This window comes from Temnothorax curvispinosus, unplaced genomic scaffold (assembly GCF_003070985.1).
Source record: "Temnothorax curvispinosus isolate PA1 unplaced genomic scaffold, ASM307098v1 QBEX01014187.1, whole genome shotgun sequence".
In the NCBI taxonomy this organism is placed as follows: Eukaryota; Metazoa; Arthropoda; class Insecta; order Hymenoptera; family Formicidae; genus Temnothorax; species Temnothorax curvispinosus.
In genome coordinates, this window is record NW_020223967.1 from 226,345 (window position 1) to 246,295 (window position 19,951).

Sequence of the window (19,951 nt, forward strand, 5' to 3'; positions counted from 1 at the left end):
TATACGACGCATGCTGATGAACCTCTTCCTTCTTCCTCTTCGATCAATTTCTCTTCTCCCCTTCCCCCCCGTCTCTGGAGACACTCTCCTTCCGTCAATTTACCCAACGTGCACATATATATGTGCGTATTGTGTATATATATCATATACAAATACACACATATAGCCGTGCAACAGTTCATCGGAACATTCGGTAATCTTTGTTCGAATATTCGGTTTTTTTCGCCTCTACATTAGCGCGTGTAAATGTGCAAATTATTAAATAAGAGACCGACAGAATGGTACGTTCACCGTTCCGTTCAAAGACACCCCTCCCGCACTGGGCAATGCGAGTGAAGTGATTAGTATAGTATCATTACGGTTACAAGTTAAATAACGCGTGAGGAGTGTGTCGCGCGACGCATCGTACGCATGTCGCCCGCCCCTCCGCCGGGGGGGGGGGGGGGCCCCCCCCCCCCTTTTTTTTTCGCCGCACGCAGCAAAAATTGAAATTTTTCCTTCCTCCTTTTGCCTCCCGCGCCCACCTCTCGCATCTCCCCCAACGATCCGATTACATGCGCACGATTATGCCGTCCTCGTACCAAATCGAAAAAACGCTCGGAACAAGTTAGAAGACGTTTTTTTTGCCATCCCACCTCGCTGCTGGCGCTCCTCCGGAGGAACGGGCGCGCTTCTCTCATTTTTTTCTGGTGTTCTCTCACCCCCGCGAAAATCCGCGCTCTCGTCACCTCCCAAGGGGGAGGACGCGCAAGAGTGGAGAAACCACGGAGAATGCGCGCGCCCGTTCCTCCTCTCGTCGTCGGGAATCGAGCCCGATCGAGCGCGCTTATAAATGTAAAATAATAAAAAATACAAGACTACTCGCACGTGAACAATTTGCGCCGCGACTCGCCGGCGACCAGCCCCCTCCCCCGTCTCGTCCGGCGTTCAATAGTATTGTATTTGTCGCGCGCGCATTCGCGTTTTTACATTTTCATACGATGTGCAATGTGTTCCTCTGCGGAATTTCCTCTCCCTTCTTCGATAATGATTGCAGTCACAGTCAACGCCGCTTTTCCCTTCTCCCTCTGTTTTTATTATTTTTATTTTTCCCCTCGTTCCCTTTGATGCCTGTGTTCGTTCGATTAGCCCCTCTCTCATTCTCACACTTCTCTCACCCCAACCTTTTCTCTCTTCCCTCGCACTATACTCTTTAAAATTAATCTTTCGTCTGATCATATATTCCGTTCTTTATAACTGTAATCCGTAAAGTGTTTTCTTTTATTTATTTTTCCCCCTAAGGCTGCTCGTCCGATATACTTCAGAGGACCAAACATGAGAAAAGAACGTGTACAGTACAGAAGACATACATTTACTGTTTACCTTCCGAAACGTAGAAAATAAATACTAAATCGATCAATAAATAATAATCGCAGTTATCGTTCTCTATTTCTCCTAAGTATGCTAATACGCTATTAAAAAAAAAAAAAAAAGAAAAAAAAAGAAGTCATAGTACCGCACGTTTAAATTTTATACACATTTATGTCGGTTTACTACACGGTGGACATTTTGACTATCTTGCAGGAACGTTCGACAATAATCAGGTTTCGACGTTAACGTCATCGCGGGAGAAATAACGAAGCGAAAGTTTCTCTGCCAATCGGTGATCGATATACCGATCGTGGACGCTGTCACGTTGAAGGGAAAATTATTTAAGTTAAGAGGACAACACGCGGAAGTGGCGTACGTTGTAATCGCCGGCCGCTCGAAATGTATCCCTCTCTCTCTCTCTCTCTGCCCACCATGTAAGTCGGAAAAGAAAAAAAAAGCGTTCGTTTCGAAATGCAATAGGGACTGATTAAAAACGCGGGCGCGACACGCGATCGCCGCGTCCGCGAAATGCCTAAACGCATCGTACAGTTGAACTTTTAACCCTTGGATGCGTGGCCTCCTAATGGGATAAATTTTCAAATCGCGAACGATATCGACAAAAGAATTACCTAAGAAGAAAGAAAAGGTCTCGAAGTCCCATCCCGTTTTCATGCATCCAAGAGTTAACGATAAAAAAAATATTTTATCGTGTATGTTTAAATTTGATCCGTTACGCAAATCTGCCTTTGTTCGCCAAAATTTCAAATTCTCCCCGTGGGAATCGGGAACTCTACCGATACCTTTTCCTTCGTCACTTTTTATAAAATAATACAAAATAAAATAGGAAAGAAGACGCAAGAGAAGCCTGCGTGTACGTAACAGTCTCGGAACCGACGCGGAGTCTTCCCTACGAAAATGATATACACGTTGCCGTACACGAGAGATCGGCACGGCGTGAATGAACGATATCGCCGTCCGCGAAAGGATTCTCCGTAAGTAACGTTCTTGGCGGGGCCTCCGAGAGCTGACGTGATAATAGCCTCGATGACGAATCGTATTAAAAAATTTGAGAACACTCGCACCCAACGGTCGGAAGCCAACGATATCTTTTTTTTTTTTTACCTCGTTAAACGCTACCCCAACCCCTTTGAATGCTCTATGATGAAATAATTATTCGATCCCTCTCGTAAAAGAGGCATTCACACCTTGGTCCACGGTCACACGGCATACGATTCCACGCACGCGAATTGCACTATTAAATCTAGTAATATAACAGGTATAAGTATGACATGTCTAAAAATCCTGTCGGTTGTGACGCAAATCGAATTTGTACTTTTTCCCCTCACGTAGTAGATTAGATAGACGAAGAACCCGACGTTTTTTTCTTTTATTTTTTTTTAGCACAAAACGATATCGACATCCTACAAAGCCCTATACCCAACGTCATCATTCAACCGGTAAATGACTCGCAAGCTCGCGTCATCTATTATATCGTTTAATGCGCGTTTACTTTAAGCAGAAACAATGCCCTAGAAAGGTCCCCCGGGACCGCCAAGAGCCTAGCGTTCAGCCCTCCCCGATCGGACAACAGCCACGTTGTCTTGTGTTGTGTTAACTGTTTTAACGACTTAATATTCTTGTTCTCAGCTCAAACAACCTGAGCTAGTTCACCTTCCCGACATTCAATACCGATTAATTAATACACATTTATTTGTATTTGTTATCCCGTTAATTGTTCGTTTCATCAATTCGCGTGGAAATTGAATGTCACAAGATCGTTCGATATCACAGTCGTTTTTCAATTATTTTAGTGTTATGTATTTATATATATAACGCGCGTATCATACTGATAAATACAGCTAGAAAATAACATGAGTGCACCCCGTGTGTCTCCCTCAAGAGGCTTATGCTGCTTTCTATCTTTCCCCCCTCCCGTTATTTTGTTTTTTTTTCTTAATGAAGATAGAGCCCGCTATGTCAATGCAAAAAGCATCTCTCCCTTTGCTCTTTGTTTTTAATACCCCTCTGTAACTGCAACCGTATTTTTTAATCTGTCTCAATATAATTTATCTTCCATATGAGCACTCACACATTCGCATTCGGTACTGCAGACTAAGATTTTCTTTTTATAAAGCGCCATACCAATTTCGCAGGGCAACGTCTCCGTTACGTTTAGAAATGCTATTCGAGAAGCACGCTTCTACGTGGGATCAACGCAGTTCCGTCTGTAGAACTACAAGCTCAGGTACATAAAACATTTATATATACCTGCTCTTTCCACTAAAGCATAATCTAGCCGCGTTTGTACAGTGAAACCTCCATATTCGTTATAGGCATCTGTGGAAAATTTCGCCATCAAGGCTCTCGTTGCAAACGTTCACAACACTTGGAAGAGAAACAGTGCAAAGACGGCAAATAATTTTATCAAAAAAGACAGAAAGATTGTTTCTTTAAACAAAAAAAAATCTTACGACGAAAAGTGGAAACTTTCCTTTCCGACATTATGTAACCGCCGTATATATATATATCGAGGTATCACTGTAACAAAGTTATGAGAATAACTTATGAAAATAACTGCCGGCTTTGTAAATCGCATGAACGCCGTCTTGAAAATTTCTAAAATTATCAATGCGTATATCAGGCTATAATGAAAATGTGAGATTTCTAAAGGTATCCTAAGACGTAGCCTGTGTTGCCATTTTTTCTCTTTCACAATATCAAAACCGTCGATCCCCGAAAAATTCACGTGGCTTATTTCAAGTAAACCATATATTGCCGGCGCAATATCGTCTCTCTTTGGGGACGGCAAAACAACAAAGTACCATTCGTCGCTGAACTACAGCAAATTAAGGAAAAAAAAATAATAATAAGGAATCATCATGTAATCTATGGTGACGGTAATTTGGCGTATCCTAGGCGTATCGATAAACGTGCACGTGTATAAATAAAGAATTATATGCCATCCATTTGAACGAAACAGCATGACTTCTACTGGCCATTATGGTAGCAAAGGCAATAAAATACTTGTGCATTAAAAATGTTCTTTTGACAACAGTCAAACGTTTATATTACGCTATAATTACCGAAGATACGCCCCACCGTACCCCCTATAAAAGAAAAAAAGAAAAGAAAATGTGTAAATAATAAAGTTACGATGAGCCCCCTATAATCTCGACAGGAGTTCTAAAAAATTTTACTAAGTTTCTTCAGCTACTATGTGTTACATCGTTATTCCCTCCGAACAGGGACTAACGACTTACCGATTTGATTCGTTAGTGGTTATACTACTTGTGTTTCTCAGCACGCACGGCAACGAAATGTTGGATGGATCTCTAACTAATAAGTGTCGAACAAATCCTATTTACCATACTCGCACTTTTCTTTTTATGGTGAGATCATTCACATTTGAGATATCATCCGGCGATCCACCGGCGCGAATACTAAATTGCACGCAGGATTTGTCAATGTCGCTCACGAACAAATGTAATATAGTGGAATTTAAACATAAGTATTCTTTTTTTTCTGCTTCTCATCCAAAAACTCGGAGTGCACAGGCAGTCGAGCGAAAACGTGAATACGTATTATACGTGAAACTGTCTGTACTCTGCGCATGTGTACATGTATACGCGCGCAAAACACGTGCGTGTAGTGTCAGACATAATAATAATGTCGTGTCTTCCTTACATATAATTGAATTTGCGTGTAGAGTAATAATAATTATGATGAAGTAGAAAGAGATGGAAATAATCATCTACTTGTCCCATCCTCCCCACCAGTCGGGGCCGCCGCTGTTGCCATTATTAGTGGAATTATTGTACGATGAATTAAAGTTACCTCCGTAATTTGAATAACCGCCTGTAATAAGAAAAATAAATAAAATATTGTAAATATTGTGTAAAAAAAACAGCAATTATACTATTTAGATATCCCATCAGCTTTTTAAATTAATATTCTAAAATCAAATATTAATAAAACATTTTAAATTAATATCAGAGAGAAAGAGAGTGGTATCCTGTTATTAATCATTTACCTCCGTAACCACCAGGTCTAGATGGCCCATTACTACGACCAGGCCCAGAACTGGGTTGTTGACGATAATCTCTTGCACCAAAGCCGCCGCCAGCGAAGCGTCCCTTGGTGCCACCACCACCACCGCCGCCGCCACCGCCGCCGCCGCCGCCACCTCCTGGTCGCCGAGAACTACCTCCGGAATATCTCGCTTCGTTAAACATGTCATCCAGCCAAGGTGGAAGGTCCTGATTGGCTTCGATAAGCAGAGATACCAAATCGCGTACCAGATTATGATTCTTATGGTTGAAAAATGATGTGGCCAGACCTGAATTACAAAACGAGACGCGATGTAACATGTATCTATTTTTTGTCAAACGATTGCTAGTAGTGCAATAATTCCAAAGTAAAACAAACCTAAATTGCCCATACGTCCGGTACGACCGATACGATGAACGTATTCCTCAACGTCGCCGGGCAAATCAAAATTAATGACGTGTTTAACGTGCGGTATGTCGAGGCCACGCGCTGCCACTGCGGTAGCGACCAGGATCGGCGCTTTGCCCGCGCGGAAGCGACGCAATGCTTCCTCTCTTTCGCGTTGAGTCCTATCGCCGTGAATGCTGGTAACCGGATATCCCATTGAGGCCAAGTATTCTTCGAGCATGTCGGCACCTTTCTTAGTCTCCACGAACACTAGGGTGAGTGACTCAGCAGCTGCGTAACACAAGCGTAAAGCATTAACCTTTTTATTGCATTACCAATTATAAGTAAATTTTTACACCTGGAAATTCGATGTTAATTCGAGTCTTAACTCAGTACTAGAACTTACTAGGATCTGCAAAGTTGCTAGCCTGCAGCAAATCAAGTAGGTATGAACGTTTGTCATGTTCTTCCACCCATACAATCTTCTGTGTAATATTCTCAGAAGTCGATCCCACACGACCAACCGCCAAGAAGATGTAGTTGCTGAGAAAATCTCTGGCTAACATTTGAATCTCTTTCGGGAAAGTGGCAGAGAACATGAGAGTCTGTCTCTCTCCAGTCGGCGGCATATTATCTTCCTGGACAATGCGTCTTATCTGCGGCTCGAAACCCATATCCAACATGCGATCTGCTTCATCTAGTACCAAGAATCTATAACACAAACATAAATAATGAGTAAATGAAATAATAAATTAATTTGTGTTATTCTTAACTCAATTATTGTTGATGTAAACGTACCGGCAATTATGCAAGCCAATTTTACCGCGTCCCAACATGTCCACCAGACGCCCAGGCGTTGCCACAAGTAGATGACAACCGCGATCCAACTCACGCATTTGATCTACTATGTTAGAACCACCGTATACGACCGCGGGGCGCATACGCGATCGGTATGCGAATTTCCGCGCTTCGTCGTATATCTGCGTAGCGAGCTCTCTCGTGGGGGCCAGCACAAGACCCAACGGATACTGCTTACGCCTGCCGGAGGAGTTCGCTTGCGGTGGTGGCGGTCGCGGCCCGCTCTCGTAAATCTGATTCAGTATTGGCACTAGGAAGGCTGCTGTTTTACCGGACCCGGTTTGAGCGCAGGCCATCACGTCACGGCGATTGATGATGATCGGTATCGCGTACTTCTGTACCGGTGTAGGCTTGTCATATCCTGCCAAGGCGATGCTATTCTTTATTATCTCTGTCAGCTTAACCTCGTCAAACTGAAAAATTAGAAAGCAAGGGGATTAGATTGTGGTGTGTGTGTGTGAAAAATATAAATACCAAATAAAGTCCCGTGTATGTATCGCATACTCACAGATGTGATGTGTGGTGGTATGTTATCTCCGGTAGCCTCAACAGGGATATCCTCGTATTTGCTAAAGTTGATCCCAGTATTGCCAGTACCAAACAGCTCCAGCTCCACTCGCTCATCCCTGGCAGTTGGGACCGTCCAGTCGACTTCGCCTCTGCCGCCTCTGCCACCTCTGTCATCGCCCCATCTCCCGCCGCTACCTCCCATCCTGTCATTTCTGTTGTCCGGCCAACGATCATTTCGAACAGGCTCCTGCCAGCGATCGTTGCCGCTAATTGGTCGATCGCGCTCGGCGTTGGGGTATCTATAATCTCTTCCATTTTCCTGACTGCGCCTATTGCGCCCACCGAAGCTCCCGAAGTTCGCGAAATCGACGTCGCGAGGACTCCGCGAGTCCCGATAACCGCCTCCGGCCCTATCGCGATCATCCCTTCCTCGGTCGCGATCGCGATCTCCCCCTCTGTCTCTGTCAGTAAACGGTCTTGAGTTGGAAGAGTAATTCAAATCGGCGGGTGGATTACCTGTTGAGAAAAAAATTCCACACTTATGTATATTCGTTTCTTCTTTGCTATAAAGCAATTCGATTCCACAAGCTAAGATCAAGCGACATTCTGCTGGCCAGTACACGCTTATCAGCCCCAACATGTCGACTTGCTATATTGTAAGGCATCACTTGATACTCCGCCATAAGAATCACATGCGATAACGAGCATTGAATTTTTTCAAAGCAACCTCGCGAATTAGCAATTTCGACAACTTACTGTACTCACTCGCAACTTTATGACGAAGATGCGGTGGAACGTAGCGGCCCCCACTTGGTTGGCGGGAGCCCTGCAAGTCCAGATCAGCTAGCTGCGGGGCAAAAGAAAGAGAGAGCTCAGGTTAGATCGGAGTCTGGTATTCGCGACCGCGTGACATTCGCGCGGATAAAGTCATTATCATTCGGTTCCCCCGACGATGAGTCATCTCGATCCGCGAAAATCCGACTTGTGCGCTCCCCCCGCCCCGCCCCCTCCCCCGCCGCGCGCAATCCTATCTCGGGAACAGGCGCGAGAGGAAGAGAGAGAGAGAGAAAAAGAGATAGGAGAGAGAGAGCGAGCGCGTCGCGACACGAGGCAATAGGCATGCCGTTCCCGGAATCGCTTGCCGCCATTATACGTAGCGTACGTCACGAGCTGGCCGACGAGTGACGACGGCCCATGATGCTCTCTCTCCCTCTCTCTCGCTTCGATCGGATAAAGGAAATTCCCCTTGCGTTCTCCAGCGAGAACAAGCGAGAATGTTCGCGTTTGGAGATCCCGAAAGGGAAAATCCGGATCGAGATGTGCGAAAAACCGAGAGGAGAAGAACGGGGAAGGGGGAGGGGGAGGAAAGGATTCGCAGGACGCTGGCCCCGAAGGGAACAATGCCTCCTGGCTTCCTGCGGTCCTTTCTCTCGCCCTTCGTTTTTTTCCCTTACCTGCTGCTCTAGACCTGATCCATTCTGGTTGGCTGCATTACTCATATTACTCCGCCTCGGTGCGTAGGTTTCGCAGCTCTGTCGCTTGAAGCCCTTTTTAAGCTCGTCTACTCTTGCTCTCTCTCTCTCTCTCTCACACACACACGCGAGTCGAAAAAATTCCCAACGCGTCCCAACGCGCTCTGTCTCTTTCTAGCTCCTTCGCTTTCTCTCCCTGTCTCTCGCTCGGTCTCTTTGTCGTCTCGCGGACTGATATATACGCCTCGCGCAGGCGATAGCCTCGCTTAATCGCGAATTCGCACCCGATCCTTTATCAGTTCGTCGAAGAACGGCGCGCGCCGGTCAAGTCTTTAGCTGAACACGATACGGAGGGATCCCGGAGGCAACTGGCGTGAAGGAAAGCGCGAGAGGCCCCTGGCCGCACTTGACGTTGACGCAACAAAAATGGCCGAGAAACCGAGCTGCCAAAATGGCGGCGCCCCGACTTCCGCCGGATGTCAGGGGCGACGGGACGCGCGAGTAACCGGGTGGGGAGAACGTTCCCCCTCCCCTTCCTCATATGATCGACGTCGCAGGGAAAAAAAAAAAACGCCAGGCGCGAGAAATCGTAAACTTACATTTAGGAATATTTTGTATATATTTATTAGTTCTTGCACGAGCGCGTGCGATGATATGACTGATCGAAAACGCGGTTAGTAATGATGTCGAGTTAAGTACCGAACTCGCGAGCGAATACATTTTTTTAATTTCATGCGGAGATCAGGATTTTGTTCATGTAGAAAAGAATCCTATCGATAGGTCTGTTCCTTTTTAACTGAACTTCTTACACGGTTTATCTTTCCTCTTTCCCTTTTCATATTGGAGAGAAAAAGAGAAAAGATGAACTGCGAGAAGTTCAGCTAAACAGATCTTTGAGATCTATAATCACAGAGTGGGCGCAACAAACTAGCTATTCTTTGTCTGAATAGATGCATCTGATTGCAAACTAATCAGAGATCCCCACAGGATTTCCTTTCGTCGTAATAAACGTCAATAATTCGGATATATTGGATTATAATAAAAATAATTATGTCGTAATAATTTCAACAACGATAACAAAATCCATCTTTTAGTCAAGTCGCGAACGAGAGATTATGCCATCCAATTAAACATAGGTGCAGGAAAGATTGGTTCTAAAAAAGATCAGTTCGGCTTCAGTTGCCCAAAATACCTCACTGGAATTCGTAGAATTTGTTCGATTGTACAGCGAATGCAGTTTTGTAAATGTTTTCCTTTATTGTACAACATGTCACCAAATTTAGCGTTTAATCTAGTCGTCCTTCTTCGTGTCGGTCTTGCCTCCCCTGATTCTTCCGGTACGACGAGCAGCAATAAGACCGATCTTACGACCGGCGCTGGTGCCACGCTTGACGGTGGACGCCTTACCGATGTGTTGATGGTTACCACCACCGTGAGGATGCTCCACGGGATTCATGGCAACACCACGAACCTGAAAAAGTTTCGAGTGTCTCAAATACGGCGAGGAAGCACCATAGGCTCGATGCAAAAGAGCTTTACGTTCATTCAGTTGAAAAAAATTTCCACAAATTGAAATTCTTCAGGTTTCAAATGTCTAATTGCCATCATTAAGAAAATTGAATTCTCGTTACACATCGTGTCAGCAACGAATGTGAAAATCCGAAGGCATACCTTAGGCCAGCAATTCCTCTTCGCCTTGTACTTATGGTAAGCCCTACCGGCTTTAAGTATAGGCTTATCTATACGTCCACCACCAGCGACGATCCCAACCATAGCTCTGTTGTTAGAAGGAATGACTTTCTTCGCGCCCGAAGGTAGCTTGACCCTAGTTTTCTTGGTGTCGGGGTTGTGGGTTATCACTGTGGCGTAATTGCCAGAAGCTCTGGCCAATCGGCCCCTGTCACCGGTCTTCTCCTCCAAATTGCAGACAATTGTACCTTCCGGCATCATGCCCACTGGCATCACATTTCCAATCTGGAGGTTGGCTGATAAACATTAAATCTTGTCATTAATAAAAATTCATATGTAATGAAGCCAAGAAAAAAACACTCTCTAGATATACAATCAAATTTAAAACATACGGCAAATGAGAGCAAATAAATTTTACAAATATACTATATAAATTCATTTTTATGTTTATGTTAAAGTTACTTTTTATATTTTATATTCGCTATAACATCAGCATTTTGCTCTTATTTGCCTTATGTTTCAAATTTAATATGTAATAAATTCTTATAAATGAGAGTGGTTGTTTTAAATAAAGCATCATTAATTTTACATTGGTCCGTTCAATGTCATTTAGAAATTATCGTTGAGCATACCTTTCTTTCCGCAATACAGGAATTGGCCGGTGTACATTCCCTCTGGCGCGATAAATAATTCTTTACGCGTTTTGAACTTGTAAGGGTCACGGAAGTGCACCACCGCTAACGGCGCGCCGCGACCAGGATCGTGGATGATGTCCTGAGTGAAAAAAGAAATAAACCTCATATAATACCTATTAAACTAGCTGAAAACATTTTAGTAACGTGACAAATGTATTCTCAGAAAGAGCCTCTAATTTGACGTCATCTAATCAATCAGACGTAGGTATGTTAGAAATCATCATGAATACAAGCTGAATCAATTCACCAGGCCTCGAAAATGCCGCTCCGAATTCTACAGTCGTGCTAATTGGAACCATTATGGCCAAATAGAATAGAAAATTGCTGCAAACCTTGACGACACCCTTGATGAATCCATGCCTCTCGGAGAAGTCCAGAGACCGCAGCTTCGGTGCTCCCTTTCTCCTCTTGGTGTGGGATCGGAAGACGGATCCCGCACCTTTACGCTGCGCGCGAATCACTCGACCCATGGCTCAAAAACCTGAAAAGAAATCACGGTATCGGTGAGCCTCGTCGCGACGACACTCTCGCAACGCGCACCACGCTCGTTAACACGTTGTGCATTTCAGCTGGCGCATCTTAACCTCACGATGCCGCTCGAGGTGCGAATCCATCATTTCGCCGGATTCGCGAAAATATCGAGTGTATCTTACGCACGGAAAACGAGGATCACGTAATTGTGTGCTTCTTTCGACAGATTCGTCTCGAGCGCGGTAGATCGATGCGGATAATCCGCGCCAGCGAAAACCCCGTGCGTACCAGAGGAGCCGACATCAAACAGAGGGAAGGGAGGTGAAAGCGGAAGTCAGCCGTGATTGGGGGATACCACAGTGCTTCGCTTGATCGCGTAGTCAACCCGCTAAAACGGCGTTCAATTCAAATTCGTTTCCTGCGTGCACCTAATTCAATTAATTTATATTTTATATACATTTTTGTATTTTGTTATGTTCTAACGAATTAGATGAGCAAATAAATTACGCGTTAATTATAATAGACGCAAATAATTCTTCAAACTCACATCTAAAAAGTAATTTTCTCAACAAAAAAACAATATTGAATTTAAACAATTTTTAATATATTTAATTACTATAATAACTTATTTATATACTAAATATACTTAATCAATATATTTAACTTTATTATATTTAATTACATATTAATTATATAATTATGTTATATAATATAATCGTTATATTACAAAGTCTTACTGTAAAGTCTCATTACAAAATTGCTTTCTTTTAAAAGGAAAATTCTATTAGGAAGATTTGCAATTTTATATGTCATAATTATGCTGAGACGCTTTTTCCTCTCTAAAAAAAATTCAATTTCAGATAATTTAGATAAAAATTGTGAAGCGATAAATTGATAAAGCAATTCCGTAATAAAGAATGATGCGCATCCCCTCCAACTCGTTCACACTAAATCGCCCAGCGAGAGAGCGGTGATAATTCTTTTATTTCAACGCGCGTATTCGAAATGGATGGACGCGTCGTCTCGCTCGTTATCCTTTTACTTTGCACGTTAATAAGTGCCCGAGATGTGATCAGACGGAAGAGAATTGTCGGCGGTATCCCGGCCGCGCAGCCTCCTGAGGACGATCCGGTGGTTTTTGTGAATAAAAACGATCGTGACGCGCGTATCGTCGGCATCCGCGATCCTGACAAGGGATTCTATGTTTTTCGTGGAATCAGATTTGGGCAGCCACCAACCGGTCGATCTAGATTCCAGGTAAAACGTTTATAGATCTATAAATATAAAAGTAAAAATTATCAAATATATAGTATTATAAATATATTATTACAATATGTAATATAAACTTACACACATATAAATTCAATGTGTTAAAAATCTTTGCACATTTAGCAAAATTGGAATTCTTCGCGATCTTTATCTACATATTATATATGGGGTAAGATATTAATGATGTAGTTAATTTAAATTTTAAGATTCTATCAATATTTTATTACATAAGAATTTTTATTGATTTAATGACGTACATTTAAGAATTAAAATTTGAAAAGATACCAATTATAATTGTCAAGCCGTACAATTTATAGAATATTTTTTGTGTAATGCGAGTCGTAATGTACACGTCGACAATGTTAACGACTCAAACCGTTATGTGAACTGTGGCAGAAAGACTAGAAAAGCATCACAATATATGTGATAATTAAATTCAATGACCTGTGGAGTAAACGTGTGCGTCACTTTAACGAGCAACCGCGAATATTAATAGCTATTCCATGTAAGAACAAAAGGCCGTGGTTTTTTTTGCGTATTTTTTACACCATTATTAATCAATAACGCGCACGATCAGGCTGAACGGAACATCCTTTTATCTCTCAGTGTATCCTGTCACACACATACAATGGTCCGATTTAATGAACTTGATACGTGTTATCAAGTTCATTAAATTCGGACAGTTCTGTCCGAAAAACAAAAGGAAGCATAAAACAAACCATATGAGACGCAGGAAATGATACGTTATTTAACAAATATTAATTATATAATTTGACATATCGGTCAAACATAGACAATTAATCACTCATTATAATAACTAAACATAATTCTTTCTCTATACTTTTTAAACATTTATATATTTCTTTTATGCAATTCAAATCAAATTACAAATTAACGTTAAATAATTTTAACAATTACTACCAATACAATATATCAGCCATTATTGGCTTTGACTTTTTCTTATGCTTTATCAAGCCTCGTAAAAAAATAATAATAAAGTTATCAATGTTATTAAATTAACATCTTCATTTAATAAGAAAAAAAATTTTTTCAGCGAGCTTCGCCGGTGTATCTCGAAGGAGAGTACAACGCCACTACGTGGGGACCTCCCTGTCCTCAGCCCAGTCACAATGAACCCGATAAAATCATCGGAAGCGAAGACTGCCTCTTCCTGAACGTCTTCACCCCATCGCTTCCAGATTCCAGCGGCGGCTATCCCGTACTGGTATGGATCCACGGTGGTGGTTTTAGGAGAGGTGCGGCGTGTCAATACGAAATGAGACACCTGATTAAGAAGAAGCTGATCGTCGTGTCTATCCAGTACAGATTAGGGACGTTAGGTAATTAAGATACGCTAAGCAAGGAAGGAAAGTGATCTCACCGAAATCTCTTTCGTTTTAGGATTTCTGAGTACAGGTACACAGGTGATGCCGGGAAACAACGGTATGTTCGACATGGTGCTGGCTATCGACTGGGTGAAGGATTATATACATTTCTTCGGCGGTGATCCAAACAGGATAACAGCCTTCGGTCACGGCACCGGCGCCAGTTCCGCTATAATGCTGTCGTTATCAAAATTCTGCGAAAGTAATCCCCGATAGCACGATTTATCACGCTCTGCGTAACAATTAACGCGTCCTTCCTCGTCGTTGACGAATCATTCTATTTCTGTAGATCACTTCCACGGTTTGATCGCAATGTCCGGCTCCGTTTTATCTCACTTCGCTGTCGACAAGGACGCCTCCGAGACCGCCAGATACGTAGCCCGTAAAAACGACTGTCCCACAGACGATGCGCGAAGAATGGTGGACTGCCTGCGAGAATTGCCGGTCGAAAAATTGATCGGCGTCGATTCCCAGTTGGAGAACATCCGTGCGACTGCCCGAGGTTTCGTCTCCGGCTTGGCCAATCTGCTGACACCAGGTCCTGTGATGGAAGGTCCCAACGACGGGAGGTATAGTGCAAAAGTATCGAGATTAAGATATTACCAAGTTGAATTTCTTTTTAAATCAAACTTACCGTTGATCGTTTTTAAAAGATCGCTTCCGAACTTCATGACCACATCGCCGGAGGAATCTTTGAGGCTCGGCGATTTCCCGTCTATCCCGCTATTAACGGGAGTTATGAAGGACGAAGCGGGAGGTGCCGTTCTCGGTCAATACAGAGATGAAGTGCAAAACAAATTGAGCACGGTCCCGGATTATTTGACCAGTGAGTTCATACCGTATCTGCAAGGAACTATTCCAAATATGCAGAACGGATCGCGACTCGTCCCGCAAGCTTTCCGCGGCTACCTCAACATGTTCCAAGGTGACGGCAAACCGAATACTATTGAAAAAGTTGCGGAAGCTTTGGGCGATTCGCTTTACAACGCTCCCGCATTTCTGACCGTCGACCACTGGTCCAAAAAAGCTAATACGTTTTTGTACACTTTCGACCATAAGGGAAATAGAAACTATGGTAAAGACTTTCTCGCCGGATTGCCAATCGTCGACGCCAAACGATCCTCGGATGGTACAATTTATAATAACTCATGAAATACATCATGTCACATTCTTACATATATTGATATAATTAACAGTCTCGTTTGTAGGTAATTTGAATCACGGCGACGATCTAGGATTCATCTTTGGTCGAAACACAATTACCGGCGAAAAAGTGAGAGATGGCGGAAAGCCGGACGAAGCGGATGAGCGCGTAACGGACATTTTTACAGATATAATAGCAAATTTCGCGAGAAGTGGCACGCTTAATGCACCTGCTACAAACGTACAATCTAATGACAGCACTTGGGTGCCAGATATAGTTCCACAATTCTCGGACGACACAAATTCCTTCGTCAGTATCACGACAGCTCCGAAAAGCATGAAAAATTTTAGGTAACGTCGCGAAAACCTTATGTTAAATATTAGTCGGTACATCATTAAACTATTCGCCATGTATTAATTTCAGATACTGTGAAATGGGATTGTGGACGGTTGTACCAGAACGATTAAAGTCACCGATATGCAGTTTATACAAAGTACCTCTTCAGTTGATAGAACAAGGTGCCAAAGTACCGATATCCGTAATTCAGAAACCTGTCGACTCGGTCAACGAATTTATTCCCAAATCTGGCCTTAATGTCGCGAACAAACTGACAGATCAGAAAATCGAAGAACCGAAGAAAAAAGATACAACGCAACGGAAAACGAATGATTTACCGAAGGTACTTGTACCGCAGATACCATTCGGTTAAGTTATTATTCATAACACGTTTATTTTATACATATATGTTCTTTTATTGCAAAGATATATGAAATAAAAGTATCTAATAATTTGATTTTACCTCATCGTGAAACAAACTTAGAGATTCTATTACATCATCGTCAAACGATTCCCATACATCCGGGTCATCTTGCAACTTTGTTATTTTTTCACTGATTTTAGGATTGTTTTCTACCCTTTTGTCCTCTTTTTCTGTACACAACACGAAATCTTCAGATTTCTCATGTTGCTTTTGTTTTTCTGTATTAAGGGGTGCAGCCAATTCACATTCCATCTTACTTTCAGCATTAACATTTGGAATTATATCTATATCTAGCTGCCTTTGCTCCTTGTTTTGTATTTTGTCTTGTTCTTGTATTACATCTTCAATCTCTACTACTTCGATCTCCTCTTCGATCTCCTCATCTGACTTGCCATCCGTCTGAGACCAATTTATATTCATGCCATTCATATTCTCTTCTATTAATTCTCCATCGTAGCCGTACCGTACTATTACATCTTGTGTTTCAACGATTTTTTGCCGTTTATGTGGTATTGCATCTGCATCTTTAAAAACTTTTTCAACCCTACTTCTTTGGTCTGATCTACAAATAGTCGCAATTTCTTCTACTTGATTTTCAAGAACAAGTTCATTATCAGGTTCCCTAGAAGTTAATATGTATTTAATCCATTTAATATGCAAATAAAACTGCTAATATAATCTTATCTATACAAATTCTTGCATATAAAAAATATAAACTTAAATAAGATTTGAAATACTTACTGCTGCCGAGGTAACTGTAACGTAGGCGCAATAGGATGTATAATTTTTTCCAACTCGGCTGATACGAGTTTTGCTTCTCGAACAATATTTAAATCGATATCATGAGCTGCTCTGTGCGATATTTCTAGAGAGTATTGTACAGGAAATGACGATGCCACATGTGGATTCATTTGTAAAGCTCTTAATACTCTAAATAGTTCCAAGCGGCATACGTTGTGATCTTTATAAAATTTCTGTTCAGCAGAGTCCAGATAAAGATTGTATAATAAAGGTATCACGGTATTCTGCACGTTCTAAAAGAAATATTTAGGAAAATCATAGTAATGCATTGTTATAACAAAATAAATCTAGATGAACTTACCTTGTAAAATGTTTGTTTCAGCAGGACATTACCGCTGAGAATTATATTTTGTAAAGCGATAAGAGCCTCTTTGCACAAATCTGCATCTAAATGTGCAGTTTTAGAAGAACTTTTAGAAGAACTCTCTCCATTATTTAAAACTGTACTGTTTTCGTACTGACTATGTTTGAAACGTTTTATTGCCCGTTTAGACAAGTGCGTTTTTGGTTGCACCTAGACAAAATGATAATTGTCTATTAGATAACTTTTAATTAAATAAACATATAGCTTATTTGAAGTTTAGGCAAAAAGTTTACAATCTCTTCATAAAAATTGTAATTACAATAGTAATGAAACCAGTTTAGAAACTTTGTAATTATTAGATGAGTACAAAGTGAACATTTAATTGATAATTAACCAAAACTTACAGTTAATAACACGCAACTTCGTTCTGGTGTTATGTCCTTCAATATGCACGTAACACATTCATTTGCAATTGTCTCTACTCCTGACAACGAACTCGTATTAATTAACCACGAACAGAGACATTTGTAAGTACATATCCTGACATTTCTAAAAGGTTTATTATTATCACTAAATGTCATTTGATCTTCGGAGCTGACACTTGTCCATTGCAATGTTTGTTGGAACAACTGTAATATGATCGTCCCATATGGTACTAGTTCCTGAGCAAATCTGAAACATACATTTACATTACGAACCATGGTTACCCAATGATTAGTCAATTGAACATATATTTTATCAAAATTTATATGCATATATACCCATTTATAAGCGCATCCAAAACTGCGAGCAAACTAATGTGCAATTTTGGCAAGACAATGTACAGCATCTGTTCTTTAAAGGAAGTTTTATTTTTTAAATTTAACGGCGTTATTGCCAATCCTCGACATAAAACTCCCAGAATATCGTGAGGTAGAACAGAATTTCTTGCATCATATCCGCTGAAATTTTAAATTAAATGTACATTTCAAGATTTTAAATAAGAGACGTTAATTTAATATCATTTAATAAATGTAAGACTTATAGATCAGTACCGTAACATTGAGGAAAGATAAATGCACAAATTTGCGAATCTCTGTTTCTGCCCATCGTAGTATTGCTTTACGTCTCTATTAGAAATAGGTGGTAATTCTAATTGATCCCAGACGTCTACACTCTCCAGCTCTATTAATCCAGAAAACAGTTCATCCATTATAGCATGCAAGCTATTACAAAGCAACGCTTCGTTGAACATAGTTGCAGTGTATACAGATTTAGAAGGTGGTGGTTTAAACGAGCGTTCTGTCGCTTTGGACAGAAGAACGTAGCATCTTGCGCTAGCGTTAACCAAGTTCTCTTGCCTGGAGTCAATTTGTAATAAAATCATTCTCTTTATCAGTCCCTGGAAAATGTTAAAACAATAAATTTCTTATTCGTACGCGATCTCTTACGTTGATCAGCATTAATGTGCAACGTAAAACATTTAGCTAATAGAACAAAGTTTGTCGAATCCATTACCTGAAACTTTTCGCAAACTTCAGGATAATGATAAAGTAGAACAGCGACCAAGTAGTAGACTGCACCACATTTTGCGTCTGGTTGCAATGCGCTAAGAACGTTTATAAGCTGTTTCACATGTTGCATGGAGATCTGTTTGTGCAATTCTGGAATTTCCTTGCAGTGCTCGATTAAAACTCCCAACACTTTACACGCCAGTGTCAAGTTTTTCGTGCTAGTGTGCACATTTTCCAATACTTTCGTGGTGTTGACTATCCAGAATAAACCGTACTTGGAAAACGTATCTCTGGAACACGTGGGCAAGATTCTTTCCAGGATAGGTAAAAAATCGCATCCCCCTTGATTTATACGTGAATTCACACTTTTTATAAAGAAATTTCGAACAGCGTCAACCTGAAATGTAAACGCGAGCGACAAGTTATGCGAAGCGTCTATAAAAAAATTGAGAAAGAGCGTAAGAAGATATTTGCTTCGCGTACCTCGTGGCTATCAAACGGCACGTCGTTGTTATCGACCATTAAATCGTGCACAAACGATTCGAATTCTTCCGAATTCACGTCGAAGGAATTCACTAATCTGGTTATCGATGCCATTGTTACGTATTTATTATTATTTCACTTATAAAAATCACATAGTTTGATTCTTTTCTTATGTGTTTCCTAGAGGAACGGCTTCCTATTGAGGTTAAGTTAAACTGGGTACACGTGGTAAAGCGAGGTTAGATGTTTACGATATCTCGTGTAAGGAAATGCCGACAGATGGCGACACGTCAACCTAATTACATTTTAAAACGTATATTCGACTTTGACTATCGATCTAGTCAAAATATACGAGAATAAGAGCATAAACAGATGATTTCTGATACTTTATCATGATCTCGGTTAGCGTAGAAAACTAATTGCATTCGTATTTCTAAATTACATTAGTATAATCTGTAAAAGATTCGATATAAATATATATAAATAATAAATACTACGATCGCACGGAGTTTGCTTGACGAAACTGTCGCGCGATTGCGTTTTGCCAACACAATATATTAAGTAGCGGATTCTTTTAGTTAAATGCAATTGTAAAGTTTAAAAAAGAAGGATTGTATGATGCTTTGACCGTCTTTAAGCGGAGTCTACAATTTATAAGGCTTTAAGACTTTAAGCCAGAAGAAATTGACCAATCATAGTCGATTATTATTTTTACATTGGACTGCGATTTGTGAATTTCTTATGGCTTAAGGCTTAAAGCTTAAAGCTTAAATTTTGCGCCTTAAATTCTCATTGTAAACTCCGCTTTATTCCGAAGCTTTACTAAAGGCCAT

General features: G+C 41.3%; 4 protein-coding genes across 6 annotated transcripts; 1 reads left to right on the top strand and 3 right to left on the bottom strand.

Annotated features, from left to right (window-relative positions):
- Positions 1–1,052: 1,052 nt before the first annotated feature.
- On the bottom strand, positions 1,053–9,050 carry LOC112464381 (ATP-dependent RNA helicase bel). Of its 2 annotated transcripts, none has more exons than XM_025031335.1 (8): positions 8,607–9,050; positions 7,918–7,999; positions 7,151–7,668; positions 6,583–7,055; positions 6,191–6,495; positions 5,776–6,075; positions 5,381–5,686; positions 1,053–5,205 (listed from the first exon to the last, which is right to left on the bottom strand). In XM_025031335.1, the coding sequence occupies exons 1-8, from the start codon at positions 8,649–8,651 to the stop codon at positions 5,102–5,104; spliced, it is 2,133 nt and encodes a 710-aa protein (XP_024887103.1). In that variant the 5' UTR covers positions 8,652–9,050; the 3' UTR covers positions 1,053–5,101. The 2 variants fall into 2 exon arrangements, with proteins under 2 accessions (XP_024887103.1, XP_024887102.1); XM_025031334.1 differs by having other exon boundaries at positions 7,909–7,999.
- An 806-nt stretch (positions 9,051–9,856) lies between these two features.
- On the bottom strand, positions 9,857–11,828 carry LOC112464388 (60S ribosomal protein L8). Of its 2 annotated transcripts, none has more exons than XM_025031343.1 (5): positions 11,768–11,828; positions 11,341–11,489; positions 10,946–11,087; positions 10,296–10,609; positions 9,857–10,095 (listed from the first exon to the last, which is right to left on the bottom strand). In XM_025031343.1, exons 2-5 carry the CDS (start codon positions 11,476–11,478, stop codon positions 9,916–9,918), a joined length of 774 nt encoding a protein of 257 aa, XP_024887111.1. In that variant the 5' UTR covers positions 11,479–11,489; positions 11,768–11,828; the 3' UTR covers positions 9,857–9,915. The 2 variants fall into 2 exon arrangements, with proteins under 2 accessions (XP_024887111.1, XP_024887112.1); XM_025031344.1 differs by lacking the exon at positions 11,768–11,828 and adding an exon at positions 11,666–11,757.
- Positions 11,829–12,284: 456 nt separating this feature from the next.
- LOC112464387 (liver carboxylesterase 2-like) lies at positions 12,285–16,075 on the top strand. Its single transcript, XM_025031342.1, has 7 exons — positions 12,285–12,736; positions 13,803–14,088; positions 14,150–14,335; positions 14,423–14,702; positions 14,787–15,262; positions 15,342–15,627; positions 15,701–16,075. The coding sequence occupies exons 1-7, from the start codon at positions 12,485–12,487 to the stop codon at positions 15,984–15,986; spliced, it is 2,052 nt and encodes a 683-aa protein (XP_024887110.1). The 5' UTR covers positions 12,285–12,484; the 3' UTR covers positions 15,987–16,075.
- On the bottom strand, positions 16,044–19,328 carry LOC112464386 (proline-, glutamic acid- and leucine-rich protein 1-like). The gene is made up of 8 exons (XM_025031341.1): positions 19,119–19,328; positions 18,640–19,032; positions 18,177–18,523; positions 17,904–18,083; positions 17,547–17,814; positions 17,140–17,352; positions 16,779–17,071; positions 16,044–16,659 (listed from the first exon to the last, which is right to left on the bottom strand). The coding sequence occupies exons 1-8, from the start codon at positions 19,230–19,232 to the stop codon at positions 16,059–16,061; spliced, it is 2,409 nt and encodes an 802-aa protein (XP_024887109.1). The 5' UTR covers positions 19,233–19,328; the 3' UTR covers positions 16,044–16,058.
- Positions 19,329–19,951: the final 623 nt, after the last annotated feature.